This window comes from Microplitis demolitor, chromosome 8 (assembly GCF_026212275.2).
Source record: "Microplitis demolitor isolate Queensland-Clemson2020A chromosome 8, iyMicDemo2.1a, whole genome shotgun sequence".
Taxonomy (NCBI): domain Eukaryota; kingdom Metazoa; phylum Arthropoda; class Insecta; order Hymenoptera; family Braconidae; genus Microplitis; species Microplitis demolitor.
This window is the reverse complement of record NC_068552.1, coordinates 1,670,104-1,686,930: the sequence shown is the minus strand read 5'-3', so window position 1 is coordinate 1,686,930 and position 16,827 is coordinate 1,670,104. Positions and strand designations below refer to the sequence as shown.

General features: G+C 27.7%; 1 protein-coding gene across 5 annotated transcripts in view; it reads right to left on the bottom strand.

The window, feature by feature from the left end:
• The window catches only part of LOC103571356 (glutamate receptor ionotropic, kainate 2), a 122,004-nt gene that overhangs the window by 73,156 nt on the left and 32,021 nt on the right, over positions 1-16,827 (bottom strand). For all 5 annotated transcript variants that reach the window (XM_053741044.1, XM_053741048.1, XM_053741047.1 and 2 more), the window contains one exon: positions 3,335-3,496. In XM_053741044.1, the coding sequence (XP_053597019.1) occupies positions 3,335-3,496 (162 nt within the window). The remainder of the gene's footprint in view (positions 1-3,334; positions 3,497-16,827) is intronic.

Sequence of the window (16,827 nt, the reverse complement as noted above, 5' to 3'; positions counted from 1 at the left end):
GGGGTTAAGACAAGGAATTTATAGAAATTCAGGGATTAAAGTGAATGTTGAAAAAAAATTTATTATCGAAATTTTTCTGAAGAAGACCATTTTACCCTTCTTTTTCAACATTTGACGTTACGTCAGTGGTTACTATATTCAAAATGGTGATATTTTTTTTTTGTAACATAATGGCAGCTTCTCATCGGATGTCATCTAAAGTTTTTGTGCAGTGAGCATGAAAAAGAGGTATGAAGGAAACGGATATCTCTAATAGCTTTTATTCGCCAGAAAAAAAAAAAATTGATGTTTAAGGTCAAAAATAGTGTCAGGTATCATAGACAATCAAAATGATTTTTATATAGTTCTGCATTTACAAAAAGTATTTGGAAAATAAAAAACTGCGCGCTCTAAATGCTTATGCAATATTTTGATTAGTAAATTTACTTTTATGAATTACTGAAAAACGAATGACGCGTATGAAGTGTGGGATTGAGATGTAGTGGGGGCAATTGAACCAGTAAGCTTAAAAAATCGAAAAAAATATAAAATTGAGTCGTCCTTGGAATTATATTTTAATACACTAAACCTTACTCTGACCAAAATTTCGAACTAATATGATGATTTAATTTTTAAAAAATTCAAGTTTTTGTGTTTTTAGGCATCTGAAATTTTTTTTCAGCTCTTGACAAATTGTTTAATAATTTTTTAATTTTCAAATGTAATCTTAAAATTTTTTTGTAATACCTTCTTACATATATTAGTCATAAATTTCTAACTTTACTTCTAGTAAAATAGTTCTTGAATATTTTTTTCTAAACTAATTATTTCAATAAAATCATATGGGGTCAATTGAACCAGTACTCTCGGGGACGGTTGAATCACACGAATCACACTGTGAGCATCAGACATGCGCGCGCATCTTGACAGAATGTGAAAACAAGCTAACCTAACCAAGAAAAAAAATAATTATATTGACAGAAGTTTTAAAAGTGATTGTTATAACATATAATGTTATATAAAATAATAAATATTATTAGAAATGTTGTAATTTTAGTTTTCAGCTGTAATGAATAGTAAATTATTCATTAAAGTCATTCGTTTGTGGTTCTAAAACTCTTGGTTCAATTGTCCCCGACTAGTGGTTCAATTGCCCCCGCAAAGGGGACGATTGGACCATTTGATGCAGTTGTACAATTTCGTATTTATTAAAAATTTTCATCATTTGTTAAGTTATGTGCTTATGAGAAATGATAGTCTATATAATAAATTTTAATTTCGTAAAAAAATTATAACAGCTACATACAATCGAACATCGTCTTGAAAACGGTCAGAACAGTTTCCTATGACCTGAAAATGTCGCGATTTGTTCAATATTTGGTTTTCAAAAATCCGACCAAAAGAGATAACTTTTCGTTTTTTGAAAATTTTCAATTTTCTTAGCGGGAAGATTAAAAACTAAAAAGTATTTCAGTTCTTCTTAGTAAAAACTGTTTTTTTTTTTTTCTATTTATTTTAAAGAATAAATAGAAGAAACCCATTTAAGTTAAAAAATGACTGATAAATATGAAATAAATAATGGGAGATTAATTTTATTTTTTATATTTCATAGTGGTTTATTATGTTCTTTATTAAATGGAGTGGATATTAATGGCTTATAAATACTTGATATCCAAGTACATAGTTATATACTACAAGGGATGCATAACTGAAGACGAACGTGGCAAAGCTATTGCGTAGCCGCAGCTAGTACCCTGTTATCCAGGTAGATTATACGGTACATCGATAAATTTTCCTTGAGGTAACGCCTCTTACCCATGGGCTTTCTCAAATACCCTGAGCAAGAGATCAGGATTATAATAAAGTAAGTGAGAAATTCATGTTTACTTTAAGAATTATTACTGTTTGAAAAACAAAATAAAAAATTTAAATGAATGTATTGCCACGTTAATTTATCAAGATTATATCGCGGCAATGTTTTTTCTTCTTTATCTATAAATTAGAGATGCTACAAATGTAATACTCGATAAAAAAATATTGCGTTTGAAAATTTTTGTTGTTTTCCCACACCTCAAGCGCCATAGAACTCAGGGTAGTTTACTAACACTTTATTTAGTTAAAATAAGGTCTGTCGGGTAATAAGGCTTAAGTGACAGAAATAATATTTAAAATAACCGCCTCCGCTAAAGGCTACTCTAGTAGAAGGGTCTTGCATAGATGTTACGAAAAATTTATAGAGTCCCGATACCACGTTCTCTGTCTTCTATATTTCATCATCTGTCATATGCTGTTGCGCAGAAATTATAAAAAACAATCTAGTCTTCTGACTCTTAAAAAGTATTGTTGCTAAATTTAAGTGATGATTCATCTCTAATACCAATTTTATTAAGTATAGTCAAACTATTCAAGTTTGTTTAACCCGTAGGCCTTATAGAAGCTGAAGCTACCGGCCAAAATAAGTAGCGGCCACGCAAAAAATTACTGGCCGCTACTTCTTACGGCCGCTTGCTTCAGTTTCATGTAGGCCTTATTACCCTACCGTAGTAAAATAAGGCCTATTCGTATGGTTTTTGTAAAAGTATAATTTTTTGTTTGTTTATGGTAAAAATTACCATTACTTTACTACATTTTATGGCTAATTGAAATAAAGATTAATGATACACCGATAATTAAATGCAATATTTTAGTTTCTACTCAAAATCTCCCTTAGCTAGGGCTTATTACCTGCCGACACCTTATAAATCGTTATTTCAATCCAATAAATCAATTATTATGTTTGAATCTTCATTAAACTTTTCGTTAAGCGAAATAACAATTTTGAAAGAAAAGAAAGTTATTGGTTTCGGTCTGATTTTGGAAAACCGAGTTTGAACAAATTTCGACATTTTGAGGTCCTAGTAAACTATATTGACTATTTTCAAGATGGCGTTCGAGTGAGTGTACGTATGTAAAAATTCGAATGGATTAACTGATTTGAATCAATTTCGAGATTTAGTAAGAAATTCCACGAAGCCTCAACTACAAAACCATACGGAAAAACAAGTATGCAAAAATACTTATGTGGAAAGCAATCTGAAACCACTAATGGAATCCAAGCTTTTACTTTTGACCAAAGTAAAATATTACTATACTATAAGTAAAGTGTGCTACCATAAATTCAAAATTACTAAGCGCTTGCATCTATTACTTATAGAATAGTAATTATTCACTCGTGCCAAAAGTAAGAGCTACCGGATCCATTAATGGGTTCCAGTTATTTTCCACACACTATCCCGGATTGGAAATTTGATCTTAAAGTGAAACGACATATCTTAATTTAATACGATACAATTAAAATAATAATTATTATATTTACCCTTTTTTGATGCATGGAAAGAGTCATCTTTGGGTACATACTGAATGTCGTACACCAGATTCGTTTTCGGTAGAATAATTTTCTCTTTGTTGATTTTGTAAACGGCATACTTGAAGGCCAGCTCTGTGCTGCTGTCCTTTTGGTCATGAGTAAAGATTGCACCTGTAAATTATTGCAAAAATTTTTCTAATTATTTAAAATTTTATAATCAGCTCAATATTTAATCCCCTGTCGGCCAGCTTGGTTGTATAAGGGGTACATGAACTTTCTTACGGCAATAACTTTAAAGTGTGGTCGCCGTAATAGCTCTCATTACTCGTTCTCTTGAAGAAAACTTTAAAGCTTAAGAGTTTAGTCGCTGAATCGCGTTAGATAATTTCAATGTGTTTCGAGACACCAGCGACTTTAAGTTACCCATATGTCCTTAAAGACCCATTTTGCCAGTTAATAGAGAAATATTTTTCCGACAACGACTTGCAAACCCTTGGTAGCAACTACTGTTCGACCAATCATTGATTATCTCTGTACCCGTATAAAAAAACAATATGTGGTTAAAATATATAAAATCATATATGTTTGCAACAAAAAAATATATGATATATTATAAAAAATCATGTAGAGATTTTCGCTGATTTAATATAAAATTATATACAGTAGTAAATATATGTATTCCATATATATCTTATATGTTTTTTATATTAAGCCATATATACATTTACATTTACCTTATAATATCGCGTGCCAAAAAGTAAAAGGGCGCATACCAATGTATGCGCCCTTTTACCTTTGCAAAGGTAAAAGGGCGCATAAATTTTTTTTTCATCGCCAATTGATTAGTAAACATTTTCTACGCTTGAAAATCACATATTGTTTTCCCAAAGGTAAAAGGGCGTATGTCTTTAATTATGCGCCCTTTTAGCTTTAGGAATTTGAAAATTTCGTGACCAAAAGGTAAAAGGGCGTATAAATTTTTTTTCTAAAAAATTTATTAAAAAGCTTAGCCGAAGTCTAAAAATGAAAAAAAAAAAATGCTGCAAATTGTCTGAATGTTATTTTATTTCACAGTTAATTATTAGAGTTTATAATAGTATTTTAAAATTCTTATACTAAATTGAAAAAAAAAAAAAAAAGAAGCAGAAATAACCGGTTCATTTAGGTACGATTCCTATACCCTCTTCCTCCGTGTCTGTCGCACGTACTTTGGATTTTTTTTTTTTTTTTTTTTTTTTTTTTTTCATATATTCTGATTCATGACGGATCCATAATCCAAAACACTGATTAAAGAAAAAGTCAGTAAATTTTTATTTTTTATAGTCGTTATGAAAATTTTTTATTCAATTGAAAATTTGATATTTTCATTTTATTTTTTTTTTCAGTTATTTTATTTTTAATAAATTAAAAAAAAAAGTGTAGGAGGAGTGTTTTTTCATCTAACTTGTCTTGTGAAATTATTTGTCAGTATTTTGTATTAAAACTAGAATTTTTTTTTATGCGCCCTTTTACCTTTAGGCACTACTTTTCAAAAGGTAAAAGGGCGTATGTCTTGAGATACGCGCTTTTAGCTCAAGGATGCCCAAATTTTTTTTTTGCAGATCTTTGCGTTTCGAAAAATTTCAAAGCTAATGGCAAAATAAAATTTTCTTATACGTCCTTTCAGCATAATTCCCTACTAACCTGTAGCAATACGCCCTTTTACCTTTTGGCACGCGATATATTGTATTGATATATTTCATTTTATATTAAAAAAATATAAAGTTTTTATATGAAATGAAATATATGGTAGCATATAATTTATATTATGTATGGCACCATATATTTTCTTTGTTATATTTAAGCATATATTTTATTCGGTGTATGTATATGTATATGTGTATATTATATATTCACATCAAATTAACTAATTTCGAGAATTTTATCTGCAATTTAGAAAGTATATTAAAATTTAGATCTAATTTAATTGGAGTGGATCATCCGAATAAAAAACTTTTTTTTTCATATACAATATAAATATATGTTTTTATGTGATCAGAATATATTTTTCGTATATGATAGAAATATCTATTTTTGTATAATAAAAATATAGTTTTTGTATATGACAAAAATATATATGTTCATATATGATGAAAATATATTTTTTGTATATGATTGACATATATATTTTATATATGCTAAATATATACGGACTCGTATATGATGAATATTATATTTTTCAATATGAAAAAAAATATATCAGAAAATAGTTAAATTGGCCACATATATTTTCTGATATTTATCATATATTTTAAAGCGAAATTACAGCGACTTATTAATACAGTAGTCGCATTATCAACCCGCTTATAGAAGAGTAGGGGAATATGATTCTAAGAATCCCTGTATCCCCATCTGCTCAGCAATCGACCGCCGTATCTCACATCCCCTACTTCACAAGCGTGTGAATGTGTACATGATTCTCATAGTCATGGAGAGAGAATGTGTTCCATAGAAATATGTCGATGGAGTTTTAACGAGCAGGCTCATAACACGACTTCTGTATTTGATCTTAGACGTGATCACATAACTACCCGACATTCATTGAATTGGTTGTATCACATCACGTCAATTATGTTTTATGGTGTGTTACTTCTACAAAGTGTTTAACCCAGGTGATCTAAATTCATATGTACGAAAGTTGTTCAAAGAAGAAAATCCTGAAATTAGATTTGATAGGCTAGCCATAAAAAATAAAAATCAGAATTTTAAATAACAAACTTTGTTGAGGCAAGTCTCTAACTATAGTATTGGTAAGCAGAGGAATGTAGAAGTAGTAATAGTTACTCTACTGTCAATCGTTAACCCTTTTCAATGTAATCGCTATTTTTGTACATGACCTTTTTTTTTATTAGTGGGCATAAATGCATGCTTTACTTCTGTGGTCACTGTCTTAGCCGAGTAATCGGCAGTGTCCTAAACACACTTACAATCGTGCTACACATGTCTTAGCATAGAATGTTCGCTCTACTCATGAGACATGCATTACGGTGAATTTGTGAATGTGGTTTATGACATGACTGGTCACTGCGCTAGACAGTAGTCGCGACAGTAAAGCAAACACTACTCATGACTGTACACTGAGAAAAAAATATAAGAATAATTACTAAATTTGGATAGTAATCTTGAAATGCTTATGATTTATATGAAAAATTAATAAACAGATAAGCATATTTTACAAGGCGTTTAGTAATTTTTCATATAGTGGCTATGAAAAATCTCCTAGATTGCATATTAATTTTTGGTTATATTTAGAAAATTTTACTATCGTGTTTAGTAAATTTTACTGTCCTGTTTAGTAAATTTTACTATATTAGAATGGAAAAAAAAATAAAATTAAATTTTTATTAGCTTTTATCTTTTTATTATTATTGACATCATTTTGATTATTATTGTTATTTATGTCATCTGTATTGATGTCGGTGTCGATTTTTGTTTTTTAAAAAATCACTTGTCTCAACCGAGATTCGAACCCTGATCTCCCGCGCGCGAGTCCTTTCCTATGTCTGACGGCCCGATGTCTCCTTTGGACAAAAGTTTCAGAACTTGTAATACATATTTGCATATGCTATCCCCACCAACTTTTAATTTTATCTATACACAGTAGAATTTACTATACAGACAGTAAAAAAATATAATCGTGTTAGTAAAAAATACGCATGAAAAAACTATATATGGTCGAACATATATTGATATATGGTGAATATGTGACCATATATAACGGCGAAATTATATATATCTAATTATATATGTTAACTCAATATAATTATGATATATGTGACGATATAACTTCAAATGTATTACTGCCATATATTTTCATATATGTTGCAAAATATAATGTAACAATATAATAATTTTTTATATGTGAAAGTATATAATGTAAAGTATATGATGAGATATATTATTGCTATATAATACTATGTATATTTTACTATATACATACCCTCATAAAGTATCACAATATAACTTGCCATATATATACTACCGCATATTCATGGTAATATATTATTGCTATATATCACTATGTATAATCCTACATATATGTGATATATGATAATATTATTCATTTTTCTAATGGAGTCATCCGATTCTAAAATCAAATCAATAATCGATTTCAATATACTGTTCATCCTATACTGTAAAATATAATATATATTATATATCGAATCATATACTATTCCGAATATAATACAAGTTATATATCTGCGAATAATAAAATATATATCTTACTGGTATATTAAATGTTATATGTTTAATGTTATATCAAAAATGTATGACATCATTATATAATATGTTATACAATAATCCATATATGAGTAATATATTTAATAAGCGGCAAAATTTTATATATCTAATTATATATGTTTACTCAATATGTTTATGATATATGTGACGATATAACTTCAAATGTATTACTGCCATATATTTCCATATATGTTGCAAAATATAATGTATCAATATAATAATTTTTTATATGTGAATGTATATGATGTAAAGTATATGATGAGATATATTATTGTTATATAATACTATGTATATTTTTCTACATATATACCCTCATAAAGTATCACAATATAACTTGCCATATATATACTACCGCCTATTCATGGTAATATATTATTGCTATATATCACTATGTATAATCCTACATATATGTGATATCTGATAATATTATTCATTTTTCTAATGGATTCATCCGATTCTAAAATCAATTCAATAATCGATTTCAATATACTGTTTATCCTATACTGTGATATATAATACATATTATATATCGAATCATATACTATTCCGAATATAATACAAGTTATATATCTGCGAATAAAAAAATATATATCTTACTGGTATATCAAATGTTATATGTTTAATGTTATATCAAAAATGTATGACATCATTATATAATATGTTATACAATAATCCATATATGATATATATTTAATAAGCGGCAAAATTTTATATATTTGCCCTTTTAATATTTTGTATAGTAACAAATTCTATATAGCATTAGAAAATTGACTTCCTTAAATTAGTATTCATCAATAGTACTTATAGTAAAATTTACTATACAAATAGTAAAAAATATAATCGTCTCAGCAAAAAATACAGTACGAGTAATTTTGAATATCTTATGTAATTATTACTAACTAGTAAATTTTACTAAACGTTTAGTAATATTTACAATGCAGAATGTATTTTTTCATATCTGTTAGTAAATTTTACTACAATATTATAATTTTTACTATACTTTTTTTTCCGTGTAAAGAATAACCTTTTTCAAATATTCCATTCCAAAATATTCAATATAATATAAAAATATATGCCTTGCATTTTGAATTTTTATAAAACTTCTAAAAGTTTGAGAATATCTTCGATAAATAAGTACTTTTAGCAAGTATCTTGCTGGGTCTTATCTCCAGTTAGCTTTGGTGTCAAGTGCAGGTACAAGGAGCACTCATTTACTAATTGCTGATAGATGCTTTTGATCGGTCGGAGCTCGATATAAAGTGCTTCGATATAATGCTCTGTGGTTCAAGGGATAGCATCATCGTTAGTCAGCTGTTTACAATGAGCATTTCTGATGCTGGAGGTTTGCCAATATACGTGTTACGAAAAGTATCTAAAAATGTCACCTTATAAAAGTTATCTTAACATCAAAGGAGAAAATAACTATTTTTGATCTGACACAGCTTTCGCACTGTTTCGGATCTTACTTTTAATCATTAGGGGATTTTTAATAGTTATACAGCCTCAAAAAAAATTCAGCTTAGGGTAAATAGATCCCGTGGTTTTAAGCATTGTTTTGAGAATATAGAAAAATTTAAATTGACATTCACAAACAGTACATTTAATATGCAATTTTTAATTTCAACTTCAAGATTCGTTTCATTCGTCGAGGGCTATAAAGCACGAGAAATATTCTTTTTCTTACTTGTCAGGTGACACATAGCCAGTGGCAATGCGACGTGATGGTTTTTAAATTTTTCTTAAGCCACAACAACTTGCTAAGATTAGTATATCATAAAGAACATAAAAAAAAAAAAAAAAAAAAAAAAAAAAATATACGCAGAAGCTATTCATAAGAGTACGTTATTTTATAGGGTAAAGAAAAAGTTGCGTCTATTAACAAAAAAGAATAATGTTTATTTATGAGTTTGTTATGATCATTTTATATTAATTTTCATAATTCTCTAATGCATGTCCAAAAATTTAATTCAGTAGTGACTTCTCAAAGGTAAAAAAAAATTCAAAATAGATTATTAGGGTGGCCCAAAAAAACCGACTATTTTTTTTTTCGAGTCTCTTATGAAAATTTGTTGGCTAACGATGTTTTAAGAAGCCTTTCCAAAAATCGACGATAAAAAATTTTCAAGAGGTCGCTCATGAATTTTGAAAATATCAAAAATGATTGAAATTCGGATTTTTTACTTATAAATTTTTTCTTTGGTGGCAGCAATAGTTTATGTTTGTAAAATCATGTCTATGCTGAAAATTTCAGCCCAAAATTTAAATATTTAAACGGCGCTCAATAATTTTGAATATTAACTGATAATATGTGACTAATACTTTGAATTAGTTTTTGTATTTTTTTATAACTCAATTATTATCATTTCACTAAAATATAACTTTTGCATAACCAAAAATATACAGGACAGTCTTAAGCAATAAAATTTGGTAAGTTTTGAATCAGCGAAAAAACCGAAAAATTGAATTAAAAAATAAAAAAGTATGTAAATAACTTATTATTTCTATTTCCTGGTTATATTTCCATTCATTGTGATGCAAATTGATGGTGAAAAAATCGAGAAGCTTTATTATCAATATTCAAAGATCGCTCGAAAACCTTCAAAAGACAGCACTCGGAAACATTCAAAATTCTTGAGCGAGGTTTAAATATTCAAATTTTGGACTTAAATTTTCAGCGTAGTCATGATTTCACAAATATAAACTATTGCCGTCACGAGAAAGAAAAAAATTCGAAATAAAAATTCAAATTTCGATAATTTTTGATATTTTCAAAATTCATGAGCGACCTCTTGAAAATTTTTTATCGTCGATTTTTGGAGAGGCTTATTAAAACATCGTAAGCCAAAAAATTTTCATAAGAGACTCGAAAAAAAAAAGTCAGTTTTTTTGGGCCACCCTACTATTGATACTTTTTTTCACTAGTTGTTATGCATTTCAGGATTTTTATTTACTTTTTTAGCTGCATAAAGTAATTCTCAACAATTACATCTTTAATCTACACAAGTATAGATAAAAAAGCAATTCGTTTTTATAATGTAAATTTCCGGATATTTCATCTCGGAATTTTTTGCTGATAAAATTCTTTGTTATACATTTGGCTTTATCTGCTGGACAATTTGCTATGAAATCTAATCCATGGAGTTGCAAAAAAAATGTACAAATTTACTATTTTCTTTTATTATCATTTCATGGCCAAACTGCCCCAGGCCCGGGTACCTCTTCGTTTTAAAAAAAATTCTGAAGTTCATAAGGGCTCATTTCCACCCTTCCCCCACCCCACCTCAAAAATTAAATAAGACACGTTATCTTGTTTGTTTTCTGTTTCCTGACAGCAACATGCTTAAGCGCATAAAATTTTTCATTGAATTATCAAACCATAAAGTTTCTCAACACATTTAAGAAACTGTTTCGTCAACTTGAAGCTTGATAGTACAAAGTTTAGCTGCAGAAACTTTAAAACTTGTTCAATTTTGACGACGTGATGGAATTAATAATATAGATATTATGTGTCCTCAATAGATTAATGATGATGAGTGATACTAAAGAATGTTATTGTATCACTTATCACTAGGCACTTTCTTAAAATATGCTTGTTCAACAATTTTATGGGCTATACATCGAGTAGTGTTATACAGCCGATGAACTTTGTTGATATAAAATCCAGCGCTGTGTAATCAGTTTATTGCAAGTTTTCACACTTAGACACACTGTCAGGTAAACCAGTGTGGAAAGAGTTCGTGGAGCTATAAGGCAGTTGGTTAGAAATGACATGAAAAAGGGGTCGAATGGAAGAAAATCGAGAGTCTACTCGTTTTCGGTTTACATTCAAAATCTAGTAATTTTAGAAAAAGAATGTACTAAAAGTCAAGTTCCTCTTCTCCCCATGTGCTACACTGAAACAAAAAATCGGTAGCAGCTACCAATTATTTTTCAGTAGCCGCTACCGATTATTTTTCAGTAGCCACTACCATTCATTTTTTAGTAGCCACTACCATTTATTTTTCAGTATACACTACCATTCATTTTTCAGTAGCCACTACCATTTATTTTTCAGTAGACACTACCATTCATTTTTCAGTCGCTACTACTTATTTTTCAGTAGCCGCTACCGATTATTTTTCAGTAGACACTACCATTCATTTTTCAGTAGACACTACCATTCATTTTTTAGTAGCCACTACCATTTATTTTTTAGTAGCCACTACCATTTATTTTTTAGTAGCTACTACCATTTATTTTTCAGTAGACACTACCATTTATTTTTCAGTAGACACTACCATTCATTTTTCAGTCGCTACTACTTATTTTTCAGTAGCCGCTACCGATTATTTTTCAGTAGACACTACCATTCATTTTTCAGTAGACACTACCATTCATTTTTTTAGTAGCCACTACCATTTATTTTTTAGTAGCCACTACCATTTATTTTTTAGTAGCTACTACCATTTATTTTTCAGTAGACACTACCATTCATTTTTTAGTAGCCACTACCATTTATTTTTCAGTAGCCGCTACCATTTATTTTTCAGTAGGCACTACCATTCATTTTTCAGTAGCCGCTACCTATTATTTTTCGGTAGCCACTACCGATTCCAATCAGTAATAGCTACCGAAATAATCAGTGGCTGCTACCGATTATTGCAGTATCTGGTACCAAAGTACTTGGTAACGGCTACCGAAAAATAACCAGTAGCGGCTACCAATAATTTTTTTTCAGTGTACATCTTAAAAATAGCGATTTTGAAAATAGAGCCCACCATTTTACGATCAATAGAAAAAATATGAGGTTATCATCGTAATCTTTAGAATTTTTTTCTGTGTGTAAAATAACAATTTTAAAAAATTTAAATAACATCTAAAATTGAACGAATAATTTTTTTACTATAAACTTTTTTGTTAAAAAGTAATTTCTGTTTCATAGTTAAAAAGGGTATATTCAATTTAAATGAATAACTGACTGGTTGCCAGAAGAAATAGATCCTAAGGCGTGAATACTTTAAAAGATGGAGAAGTTGATAGAGTAATTTGATTCGTATTGCGGTTTAACTGCATTAGAGCATGAATTTTGAAAACATTATATTTCTATTCATAGAGAAGCAAAGTGAAAATAATTTATTTCATGAATGGCATACATTTTACAACTTTAATATATTATTTTACTTTACAACCATGTCCTAATAAATTTTTATTTAAAAATTTTGATGCCGTATATTATTGATTATCTACACGAAGAGAAAAGTATAGAAATTTACTTGAATGACTTAAAATTACTAAATTCAATGACTTGACGAAAAATAATCGGTAGCGGCTCTCGAAAAATAATCAGTAGCTGCTACCAAAAAATAATCGCTAGCAGCTACTGAAAAATAACTGTGAGTTGCTACCAAAAAATAATGATATATATATATATATATATATATATATATAAATATTATATATATATATATATATATTATATATTATATATTACATACAATTTTTTCACGCGGGTTATTGATTTGCATTAGTATTTCTTACTAAAATATATAACATATAATATTTTCGATATTCATTTTCTTCGGGTAGAAAATTCTTAAATACAAGTTTGTAGACATGTCAAAAAAATAATAAATACCCTGATGTTTATGGGTGTCACTGACATTTATAAAAACTATCCGTAAAATGAAAAATACTAAAGAAAAAAAAAATTTAAATAAAAGTGAAGGGGAAAAAATAATAAAGTCTGTATGTAATTATAAAACTTCTTGCATCTTTTCCTACGGCAATTAATATGTAAATGGAGCCGTTCATTTAAATGAAATTAAAAAAAAAAAAAATTACATCCTAGTTTTAAAAATGGATTACTAAATTTTTATAACAGAATATTTATAGGGAAAAATTTTATTTATTAACAGAGACTAAATAAATTACGCGAGTTAATTTGAATGATTAAAAAATAATTAAAATAGCATTATAAAATTATTTAACATTTTTTAATTATTATTGTTAATTCTATAATTTATTTTTAATTAACAGGCTAATAGGATTATCACTAATTTGCGTCATAAAAAAAATAGATAAGAGAAGAAGAACAACACAGCGATAATTAAATCATATTCTGTCGTTATCGGAATTAAAAAATAAAATTCATGAATAAGTTATAAATAGATATGACGAGATTTAAAATAATTAAGGGTAGTAATAAATCCGGTTAGTTTTGGATTGACAAGGGTTGTGTGGTAATTTATTAAAACATTTTTATTCTCAGGTTTAGGTGAAAATAATGTTGCCCTGACAATTAGCGATTCCTCGTAAGCTGAAAATTCGAATTACCATAAAATTAAATGGTGAGATAAAATTTAAACTTTATACCGAAAGCATTTAATGAGAACAAAACTTTTTATGACTAAATTAACAAAATAATGGAAGCTTAGAGAATTGTGGTACTTGAAAATATAAATCTGGCGTGATGTCTGTTTAAAATTAACTCTTAATCTTAAAAAAAAAAAAAAAGTTTGGAAAATCCAAAAGTGCACACCTCGAACGGTCATGTTACAATAAAATATATAAATTATTAATTTTCATTTTTAATTACAAAATTTTTTAATAAACATCTAGAAAGAAATTTGTCTTTTTTTTTTTAATTTAGTTAATTCTATGACAGTTGGCAATAAAAAAAAATTATCTGATGGTAAAGTAGAACTTTATGATATCAGCAAAGTTCGATGATAAAAAAAAACATTCCTGATAAAATAAAAAAATGGCTGCAGTGTGTTTGTTTACATGGCGCCGGTTTTAACAGAAATTATTTATTATAAAAAAAACGAGAAGGACTACAGTAGTGATTTTCGAAAAGGACCTTCTTTGCATAATTCTGAAGACAGTGAAAAAAAAAATAAAGTCATTTTGTCAAGCCGTTTACGAGATATCTGTGCCACAGACTTTTTTTGGACTGCAGACTAACTGACGTCCACGATACATATTTTTTACTGAACTTTTTTTTATTATAATACGTATCGGACAACTTAATGAAAATATTAGTCTTATTAATTAGTGTTTCCTCTTTAGATTAATGGGCTTTTTATAACGTGTAAGTGTGATATGAAAATAATATATACAGTTCAATGCGAAAAAATCGCGTGACCTTGACAAGTCTGTTATAAAGCACAACCTCTCCGCTTCTCGTTTGATGCATGCAAAATTACTTTCACATTTATTTGGAGATCGTATGCTAGATAATATAATAAATAATTACAATGTGGCTTAATCCCTAAAATATTGTGTTTTGTTATTCGATTCACCCCGGTGTAATTAGATCTAATGCCAGGATATCGGATTATGCGTCTCATCAGTTAGTGTCGAGTGGTTTCTAGGCCGAATTTCCTGTTACGAGAATTCGCTATTGAGACTATTTGATGGCTAACACATTATTCTCAGATTTCTGTTGGTATTTCATCGTAATACTGACTTTATAAGTGCGATTTCTATGTGGAAATATATCTCTTCTATCTCGTAAGTTTACTGGAATTTATTATTACAGAGAAAAGAGAGGGAGGGTGAAACAGGGTGCTTAGTAAGTAATTTCGATACTCTGCCAAAAAGTTTTCACGCGGGAAAAAATGGGCTCTTCTCAAAAATTTATTTTATGTTACTTTAGTCGTCAAACGAAATGATCTTTCCTTAAAAAAAATTTAACTTTTTAAATTTCTTCTTGCGATTAGATTTGCTTTTTTTCTTTCACAGTAAAATGAATCCTAGCATCCCGCATGAAAAAATCTTATATCCTAAAATTATACTGAATAATATAACACATTTTATATTACAATATAATTAGTTATATAACAAGTCATATATATTAAAATAACTATTTTTTTGCCGTTTTAATTATATAATTATATATTTTCAAAATATACAAACATGATATATAATATTATATGTTGGCATATATTCAAGTTATATGAACTCCATATATTGAAAATTATATTATAAACACATGTCATTTTATAATGTTAATATATAAGCTGATATATATTATCGACTTATAAAATTTCAAGTCTAAAAGGTTTATTCCAAGCCTATATCAAGTTGTAAACCTAAAAAAGCTTAATTCAGTTTTTTTAAGTCAGAGTTGTAAATTGACATCCCCTGATTGAGACGCACACTTACATGTAAACATCTATATGGTCAGATCTACTTAATATGTACTGAGATATCTGTTCTTTCTTTATTAATCTGTTCCTTTATTTTCTTTCCTGAGTTAAACTGATAAATTGAATGTTCATTTTCCCGATTAAAAAAATATTTATATTATATATTTTTAAGTATATTATCCAATATATAATGCGATATGTTGGAAAAATATAACGAAAATTATTTTTTTTTATAGCAGTTACTATACTTCAAAATATATGTCCCGATTCATTATATCGAATATATATGATGATTATGCGACACTACCTGTATGAAAAAACAATATATGGTTAAAATATATAAAATCGTATATGTTTGCAACATAAAACTATATGATATATTATATTGTATATTATAAAAAATTATATAGAGATTTTCGCTGATTTAATATAAAATTATATACAGTAGTAAATATATGTATTCCATATATATCTTATATGTTTTTTATATTAAGCCATATATACATTTACATTTATCTTATAATATATTGTATTGATATATTTCCTTTTATATTAAAATAATATAAAATTTTTATATGAAATGAAATGTATGGTAGCATATAATTTATATTATCTATGGCACCATATATTTTCTTTGTTATATTTAAGCATATTTTTTATTCGGTGTATATATATGTATATAGGTACATCATATATTCGCATCAAATTAACTAATTTCGAGAATTTTATCTGCAATTTAAAGAGTATCTTAAAATTTAGATCTAATTTAATTGGAGTGGATCATCCGAATAAAAAACTTTTTTTTTCATATACAATATAAATATATGTTTTTATATATGATCAGAATATATTTTTCGTATATGATAGAAATATATATTTTTATGTATGATAAAAATATAGTTTTCGTATATGACAAGAATATATTTGTTCATATATGATGAAAATATATTTCTTATATATGATTGACATATATATTTTATATATGCTAAACATATATGGACTCGTATATGATGAATATTATATTTTTTAATAAAAAAAAAAATATATCAGAAAATATAGTTAAATTGGGCACATATATTTTCTGATATTTAT